Source organism: Anas acuta, chromosome 1 (genome assembly GCF_963932015.1).
Source record: "Anas acuta chromosome 1, bAnaAcu1.1, whole genome shotgun sequence".
NCBI lineage: Eukaryota > Metazoa > Chordata > Aves > Anseriformes > Anatidae > Anas > Anas acuta.
The window spans coordinates 1,043,661-1,051,915 of NC_088979.1; the positions used below are offsets into that span (position 1 = coordinate 1,043,661).

General features: G+C 65.5%; 3 protein-coding genes across 3 annotated transcripts in view; 2 read left to right on the forward strand and 1 right to left on the reverse strand.

Annotated features, from left to right (window-relative positions):
• Positions 1 to 2,282: 2,282 nt before the first annotated feature.
• Positions 2,283 to 4,213, forward strand: TOMT (transmembrane O-methyltransferase). The gene is made up of 2 exons (XM_068683444.1): positions 2,283 to 2,901; positions 3,600 to 4,213. The coding sequence occupies exons 1-2, from the start codon at positions 2,640 to 2,642 to the stop codon at positions 4,211 to 4,213; spliced, it is 876 nt and encodes a 291-aa protein (XP_068539545.1). The 5' UTR covers positions 2,283 to 2,639.
• An 81-nt stretch (positions 4,214 to 4,294) lies between these two features.
• On the reverse strand, positions 4,295 to 6,003 carry ANAPC15 (anaphase promoting complex subunit 15). The gene is made up of 4 exons (XM_068683563.1): positions 5,833 to 6,003; positions 4,991 to 5,050; positions 4,678 to 4,815; positions 4,295 to 4,552 (listed from the first exon to the last, which is right to left on the reverse strand). The coding sequence occupies exons 1-4, from the start codon at positions 5,950 to 5,952 to the stop codon at positions 4,505 to 4,507; spliced, it is 366 nt and encodes a 121-aa protein (XP_068539664.1). The 5' UTR covers positions 5,953 to 6,003; the 3' UTR covers positions 4,295 to 4,504.
• A 1,117-nt stretch (positions 6,004 to 7,120) lies between these two features.
• Positions 7,121 to 8,255, forward strand: part of LOC137850042 (folate receptor gamma-like) — a 3,754-nt gene continuing 2,619 nt past the window's right edge. Inside the window, exon 1 of the mRNA XM_068670276.1 lies at positions 7,121 to 7,294. Within this exon, the coding sequence (XP_068526377.1) occupies positions 7,139 to 7,294 (156 nt within the window). The 5' untranslated portion in view covers positions 7,121 to 7,138. The remainder of the gene's footprint in view (positions 7,295 to 8,255) is intronic.

Sequence of the window (8,255 nt, forward strand, 5' to 3'; positions counted from 1 at the left end):
CCAACCCCAAAACCCAGCACCCATCCCCAAAACCCACATCTGCCCCCAAAATCCAGTGTCCATCCCCCCCAAAATCCAGCGTCCATCCCCCAAATTCAGCACCCATCCCCCAAAATCCAGTGTCCATTCCCTCAAAATTCGACGTCCATCCCCAAAATCCAGCATCCATCCCCCAAAATCCAATGTCCATCCCCCAAAATCCAACGTCCATCCCCAAAACCCGCATCTGCCTCCAAAATCCAGTGTCCATCCCCCCTAAATCCAGTGTCCATCCCCCAAAATCCAGCGTCCATCCCCCAAAATCCATCCTCCATCCCCAAAATCCAATGTTCATCCTCCCAAATCCAATGCCCACTCCCCAAAATCCAACGTCCACTCCCCCAAATCCAGCACCCATCCCTCAAAATCCACCGTCCATCCCCAAAACCCGCATCCGCCCCCAAAATCCAGTGTCCAACCCCCCCAAAATCCAGTATCCAACGCAAAAATCCAGCATCCACCCCCAAAATCCAGTATCCAACCCAAAAATCCAACGTCCATCCCCCAAAATCCAGCACCCACCCCCTAAAATCCCACACCCATCCCCCAAAACCCGACATCCATCCCCCAAATCCATCCCCCACCCCGTGCTCGCAGCCCCCCAGCCCCAGTCCCCCAGTCCCCGCGCCCACCCCGCAGCCCCCCCACACCCCCCCAGCCCCCCCCCCACTACCCCCCCACCCCGTAACCCCATTCCCCGTAACCGGAGCCGCTGCGGCGCTGGCATCAATAATTGATCGATGGCATCAATAATTGATCGGGGAGCAGAGCCCAAGGGGGGGGGCTGGGGGCTCGGAGACGCTCGGAGCACCGGGACAGGTGGGAGCCCCCCGCTGCGGGCAGAGAGACCCCAAGAGCCCCCCGAGTTGGGTATGGGGTCAGGGGGGCTGGGGGGGGTGTGGGGTGTGGGGTTGGGGCTGGGGGAGCCCCCGAGTTGGGTATTGGGGGCGGGGGGTGGGGGGCAGGGGGTATGGGGGGGGCTGTGGGGTGCATGGGGTTGGGGTTGTGGGGTGGGGGGAACCCCCAAGGGACCCCGTGTTGGGTATAGGGGGTGGGGGGTGAGGTGGGGGGCATGGAGGGGGCTGTGGGGTCCAGGGTTGGGGTTGGGGGAGTCCCCAGGAGACCCCAAGTTGGGTATGGGGTCGGGGGACACGGAGGGGGCTGTGGGGTGTGGGGTAGGGTTGTGGGGTACTGGGGGGGGGCTGCATGTTGCAGGGTGTGGGGTGTGCGTTGTGGGGGGCAGGTTTTGGGGTGTAGGGTCAGCAGAACCCGTGTCTGTCTGTCCATGCAGCCATACGGGGGGCTGGTTTTGGGGGGCTGGTTTTGGGGTGCTACTTTTGGGGTCTAGGTTTTAGGGGGCAGGGGGTCAGCAGAGCTGCTGCCTGTCTGTCCGTCTGTCCCCCCCAGCCCTTGGAGACCCCCCCCAAGACCCGAGTACCCCAGGGTGCACCCCACATGCCCCCAGGGAGTCCCAAAATCACTCCAGGGGAGTCCCAAAACCACACCTGGAGGTCCCAAAACCACTCCAGGGGGCCCCAAAACCACTCCAGGGGGCCCCAAAACCACTCCAGGGGGCCCCAAAACCACACCGGGTTGTCCCCAAACCCCACCAGGAGGCCCCAAAACCCCACCAGGAGGCCCCAAAACCTCACCAGGGTGTCCCAAAACCAGACCAGGAGACCCCAAAACCACTCCAGGAGATCCCAAAACCTCACCAGGAGACCCCAAAACCACACCAGGAGACCCCAAAACCACACCAGGAGACCCCAAAACCACACCAGGGGGTCCCAAAACCACACCAGGGGGTCCCAAACCCACACCAGGGGGTCCCAAACCCACACCAGGGGGTCCCAAACCCACACCAGGGGGTCCCAAAACCCCACCAAGAAGCCCCAAAACCACACCAGGGAGCCCCAAAACCTCACCAGGGGGTCCGAAAACCACTCCAGAAGGTCCCAAAACCCCACCAAGGGAGCCCCAAAACCCCACCAAGAGGCCCCAAAACCCCATGAGGACGCCCCAAAACCTCACCAAGCGGCCCCAAAACCCCACCAGGAGACCCCAAAACCTCACCAGGACGTTCCCAAACCCCACCAAGAGGTCCCAAAACCCCACCAGGAGGTCCCAAACCCACACCAAGAGGCCCCAAACCCATACCAAGAGGCCCCAAAACCACACCAGGACATCCCAAACCCCACCAAGCGGCCCCAAAACCTCACCAGGGGGTCCCAAAACCACACCAGGAGACCCTAAATCCCCACCAGGAGACGCCAAACCCACACCAAGGGAGCCCCAAACCCACTCCAGGAGACCCCAAAACCACTCCAGGAGACCCCAAAACCTGACCAGGTTGTCCCCAGACCTCACCAAGAGGCCCCAAAACCACTCCAGGAGACCCCAAAACCCCACCAGAAGGTCCCAAAACCACACCAGGGGATCCCAAAACCACACCAGGTTGTACCCAAACCCCACCAAGAGGCCCCAAAACCCCACCAGGACGCCCCAAAACCTCACCAGGACGTCCCAAACCCCAACCGGCTCGCCCCAGAGCCGCCCCCCATCGCCCCCCCCCCTCTCCCCAGGCGCCCCCCACCCCGGCCATGGTGTCGGCGGTGCTGGCCCTGGCCTTGGTGCCGCTGCTGCTGACGCTGCTGCTGCGCTCCCGGCACCTCCTGGCGCTGCTGCTGCGCGCGGTGCTGCTGGGCTGGCTGCGGGATCGGCTCAGCGGGGTGCCCCGCGAGCAGCGCGCCTTCCAGTACCTGCTGGCCAACGCCGTCCCCGGAGACCCCCGCCACGTCCTCAGCACCTTCGACCGCTGGAGCCAGCGCTGCGAGCACCTCAGCTGCGTGGGGCCGGTCAAAGGTGAGCGGGAGGGGGTGCTCGTGGCGCATTTGGCACGGGCACGGTGCCATCGGCATGGCCATGGCGTTATTGGAGTGGTTTGGGCACTGTTGGCACAGCCACGGCACGTTTGGCACAGCCACGGGGCTATTGCAAAGCCGTGGCACTGCTGGCACAACTGTGGCACAATTCCAGAGCCACAGCATGTTTGGCACATCCATGGCACATTTGGCACAGCCACAGTGCTCTTTCAAAGCCATGGCACCATTAGCATATCTGTGGCACTATGCCAAAGCCACAGCACATTTGGCACAGCTGTGGCACTTTCGGCATAGCCACAGTGCTATTTCAAAGCCATGGCACATTTGGCACAGCCATGGCACTGCTGGCACAGCCACGGCACTATTTCAAAGCCACAGCACGTCTGGCACAGCTGTGGCACTGCCGGCATAGCCACGGCACTATTTGAAAGCCACAGCATGTTTGGCACAGCTGTGGCACTGTCAACTCATCTGTGGCACTATTTGAAAGCCACGGCACATCTGGCACAGCCGTAGCACCGCGGCAGTGCCAAAAGCCCCATTTCAAAGCCGTGGCCGTGCCCACCAAGCCATGGCACTCCGGGTACAGCCCCAGCGAGCCCCCCACCGGCACAGGGGGCACCGAGCGCCGGCACAGGGGGGCACCGAGCCATGCCGTGCCATGCCGTGCCGTGCCAGGCCGGCTGCTGGAGCGGCTGCTGTGCGAGCGGGCCCCACGCACCGTGCTGGAGCTGGGCACCTACTGCGGCTACGGCACCGTGCTGCTGGCCAACGCCATGCCCCCCGGCGCCCGCCTCTACACCGTGGAGCCCGACCCCCGGCACGCCGCCGTGGCCGAGAAGGTGATCCGCCTGGCCGGCTTCGCCGAGGACAAGGTGAGCGGCACAGTGCTGAGCTGGGGAGCCCCCCGGCACCACGCTGGCGAGGGGCTGGCGAGGAAGCCCAGGCTCCTTCCTTCCTTCCCCGGGCAGGTGGAGCTGATCGTGGGCCCCTCGGCGGAGGTGATCCCGCGGCTGCGGGAGCGGCACGGCTTGCAGCGAGCCCAGTTCGTCTTCATGGCCCACTGGAAGCGCTGCTACCTGCGGGACCTGCGGCTGCTGGAGGAGCACGGGCTGCTGGCCGAGGGGGCCACGGTGCTGGCCGACAACGTGCTCTTCCCCGGGGCGCCTCGTTTCCTGCAGTACGCCCGCAGCTGCGGCCGCTACCGCTGCCGGCTGCACCGAGCCAGCCTGGAGTACTGCCCCGCCATCCCCGACGGCGTGGCCGAGCTGCGCTACCTGGGCCCGGGCTGAGAAGAGCCGGGGAGGGGGCTGGGGGTGTGGGAAGAGGGGTGGCGAGCAGCCCAAGCAGATTTGGGGCTGTTTCCTACAAAAAAAATACATTTATTAGTACAAAAGTGCGGCGGTGCTCCGGTGCTCCCACCCTGCTGTGCGCCCGGCGGTGCCACTGGGGTCTCCAGCCCCGCCGGGGGGCTCCGTGCCCGGCCCCCTAGAACAGGAGCAGCCCCCAGCCCCAGGGCGGGCAGTGGGGCAGGATTTGCCCCCACCCCACAGTCTCTCCAGGTCGGTCGGGACGCGGGGGTTTCAGATCATCCACTGGTCCTGATCCTGCTCGGCCCCCTCCATGTCCACCTGGGGAGGGAAAGGGGGAGGAATGTGGGCATGGAGGGGGCTGTGGGGTGTGGGGTTGGGGCTGGGGGAGCCCCCAGTTGGGTATTGGGGGCAGGGGGTGCCGGGTGGGATTTAGGGCCGCTCACCTCGTTGATCTCCCCGTCGTCGGGGGACTCATTGTAGTCGTTCATCTCATCCATATCCTGCATGTCCTCGTCGTCCTCGGAGTCCTCCTCGCTGTCCTCATCATCCTCATCATCCTCCTCCTCCTCCTCGTCGTAGTGCTGCGGGTGTCCCGGCGCTCAGGGCGCTGCGGTGCCGCGTCCCACAGCCCCCCCCCCACATCACAGCGGGGCGTCCACCAACCCAGCCCCCACTGCCATCACCCCAAACCCACCCCATGTCCCCGCTGTCCCCCCCTTGGGGGTGACAACAGCCCCGTGGCACGGCTGCACCCACCTCGGAGGCCGGCTTGCCGATGGGCACCAGGTTGTTGTCCTTCTCCGCGATGCTCTGCAGCTGGTGAGGGAGAAAAGGGGGGGATCAGCGTGAGGGAGGGAGACCCCCACCACAAAAAATACACAAAGCAAAGTGTCCCCACAGCCCCTGTCCCCAGGGAGTGACCAGGAAGGTGGGGACAGCCAAAAGCTGTCACAGAAGCCACGAGGCCACCCCAGGACACAGCGCTCAGCACAGGGGGGGGGCTGGGGGTGTCCCCATACCCTGATGGCATCGAGGGCTGGAATTAACCTGCCCCTAACGAGGCTTCTGCTGGGGGTAATTAGAACTCAATTAATCAATCAATTACTTAATCAATCAATTACTTAATCAATCGCTTAATCAATCAATTACTTAATCAATCGCTTAATCAATCAATTACTTAATTAATCAACTGCTTTATCAATTACTTAATTAATTAATCAATTGCTTAATTAATCAACTGCTTAATCAATTACTTAATTAATTAATCAATTGCTTAATCAATTACTTAATTACTTAATCAATTGCTTAATTAATTAATTAGAGCCTCGGAGCCAGAGGGACGCTGAGCATCTCCCAGCTGCTTGCTTGCTTTTAAACTGAGCAAAATGCCTTAATTTGGTTAATTTGGATAATTTAATTTGCTTCATTTTCATCAATTTTATGGTGCCCCCCCCCACACCCCCTCCCCCCCCCCCTCATCCCCATGGCCTGGGCCTGGCCCTGAGGCACCCCCTGAGCAGGCCCCGGCCTCCATAAAGGGGGGGGGGGTCTCTCGGTGGGGTCGCCCCCCCTCGCCCCCCCCATCCCCACCCCCGCACCCAGGCCTGGTGCTGCTGCTCCTGCTGCTGCAGCTCCCCCTCGTCCCCGCAGGGCCGGTCCAGGTTGAACCACAGCGGCTCCGTCAGGCGCGGCAGCAGCGAGGGGAACAGCGTGGACATGGCTCCCCCCCTGCCCGGCCCGCCGCCCGCCCGGAAGTGACGGCCTGACCCGGAAGCACTTCTCTGTTTAATTTGGGGAGGGGGGGGGGAGCGCGTCCTTGTATTGCGCATGCGCGGAGCGCCGCGAGGCCACGCCCACAGGGCGCTGAAGGCGGGAGGGGGCGTGGCCTGGCGCAGGGGGCGTGGCCTGTGCTCAGTGGGCGTGGTCTAAACTCAGGGGGCGTGGTCTAGACGTGAGGGGGCGTGGTCTGGTAGTGAGGGGGCGTGGCCAAGCCGTGATTGACAGCTGGGGCGGGGGGCGCCGTGCCCACGGGTGTCCGCGACCCACGGGGGGGGGGGAAATGGGGATTTTGGGGGGTTTTGGGGGGTTTTGGGGGGTTTTGGGGGTGCGGGGACCTTGGGGGGCATCGGACAGCACCGGGGGGGGGCAGGGGGACCCCCACAAAACGGGACCCCCCCCCGGGCACTGGGACCCCCCCTGGGGTTCTTGGGACCCCCCCCATATTTGGGACCCCCCCCACCAGGCACCAGGACCCCCCCCCTATGCAGCAGGACCCCCCATGTGGCTCAAAGGACCCCCCCAGGGCTTTTGGGACCCCCCCCTACACACACCAGGACCCCCCCCCAGGCTCTCAGGACCCCCCCCCCGATGCACCAGGACCCCCCCAGGCACTGTGACCCCCCCCCAGGGCTCTTGGGACCCCCCCCCCAGGCACCAGGACCCCCCCTGGGCACTTGGGACCCCCCCCCCCAGGCACCATGACCCCCCCCCAGCCACTGTGACCCCCCCCCAGGGCTCTCAGGACCCCTCCCCAGGGACCTCAGGACTCCCACGCACCCCAGAACCCCCCCACAGGGCTATTGGGACCCCCCCACATCCCAGTACCCCCCCCCACCCCAATACCCCCCCCCAGTGCCACCCCCCTGCCACCACCACACCCACGGGGGGGGTCACCGGGGTCACGGCACCGCCGGGAGGGGTCAGACGAGGTCACGGGGCGGATGGGGGGGGGGGGCAAATCCTTTTTTACCCCCCCCCTCACCCCCCCACACCCCCCCCCCTGGCACCAACCCATGGCCAAGGGTTGCGCGGTGCCACCACGTGCGCCCTGGGGACTTTGACCCCCCCCCCGGCGACAGGGCCAGCGCCCCGCTGCCATCGTCCCCCCCGGTGGTTGGTGTCCCCATGCGTCCCCCCCCCGCGGTGCTGGTGGTGCCCCCCCCCGGGGTCCTGCTGGCCCTGGTGGCGCTGGTGGGGGCGCGGGAGTCGCTGCTCAACGTCTGCATGGACGCCACGCACCACAAGAGCAGCCCCGGCCCCGAGGGGCTCCTCTACGGACAGGTGAGCTCGGACCCCCCCACACCCCCCCCACCACGGTGACCCCCCCCCCACGGTGCCACCATGGACCCCCCCACAGTGCCAGCCCAGAGCCCACCAAGTGCCATCCCGGAGCCCCTCGGTGCCATCCTGGTCCCCCTCGGTATCCTCGGTGCCGCCTCGGTGCCATCTTGGACCCCCCCGGTGCCATCCCGGACCCCCCCGGTGCCACCATGGACCCCCCCGGTGTCATCCCGGACCCCCTTGGTGTCCCCCCGGTGCCATTCCGGACCCCCCCCAAGTGCCATCCCGGAGCCCCTCGGTGCCATCCCAGTCCCCCTCGGTGCCACGTCGGTGCCATCTTGGACCCCCCCCGGTGCCATCCCGGACCCCCCCGGTGCCATCCCGGACCCCCTCAGTACCCTCCCAGATCCCACCAATGCCACCCCAGACCCCCTCAATACCCTCAGTGCCCCCTCGGTGCCATCCTGGACCCCCCCTGGTACCTTCCTGGACCCCCCCAGTACCCTCCCAGCCCCCCTTGGTGCCACCCTCACCCCCCTTGGTACCCTCGGTGCCCCCTTGGTGCCAACCTGGACCCCCTCAGTGCCACCCCAGACCCCCTTGGTACCCTTGGTGTCCCCTTGGTGTCACCCTGGCCCCCCTTGGTACCCTCCTGGACCCCCTCAGTGCCCCCCGGTGCCATCCCGGACCCCCCCAGTACCCTCCCAGGTCCCACCAGTGCCACCCTGGCCCCCCTTGGTACCCTTGGTGCCCCCTTGGTGCCAACCTGGACCCTCTTGGTGCCATCCTGGCCCCCCTTGGTGCCCCCTTGGTGCCCTCCTGGACCCCCCCAGTGCCCTCGATGCCCCCCCAGTACCCTCCCAGCCCCCCTTGGTGCCCTCCTGGCCCCCTTTGGTACCCTCGGTGCCCCCTCAGTGCCAACCTGGACCCCCTCAGTGCCACCCCAGACCCCCCAGTACCC

Excerpts from the sequence above, each read along its gene's own strand:
- TOMT (XM_068683444.1), top strand. The coding sequence starts at position 2,640 with ATGGTGTCGGCGGTGCTGGCCCTGGCCTTGGTGCCGCTGCTGCTGACG. Across the intron at positions 2,902-3,599 it reads CTGCGTGGGGCCGGTCAAAG|GCCGGCTGCTGGAGCGGCTG; the intron begins GTGAGCGGGAGG and ends GTGCCGTGCCAG.
- ANAPC15 (XM_068683563.1), bottom strand. The coding sequence starts at position 5,952 with ATGTCCACGCTGTTCCCCTCGCTGCTGCCGCGCCTGACGGAGCCGCTG. Across the intron at positions 5,051-5,832 it reads AGCAGCAGCACCAGGCCTGG|CTGCAGAGCATCGCGGAGAA; the intron begins GTGCGGGGGTGG and ends CTCCCTCACCAG. Across the intron at positions 4,553-4,677 it reads ACGACGGGGAGATCAACGAG|GTGGACATGGAGGGGGCCGA; the intron begins GTGAGCGGCCCT and ends TTCCCTCCCCAG.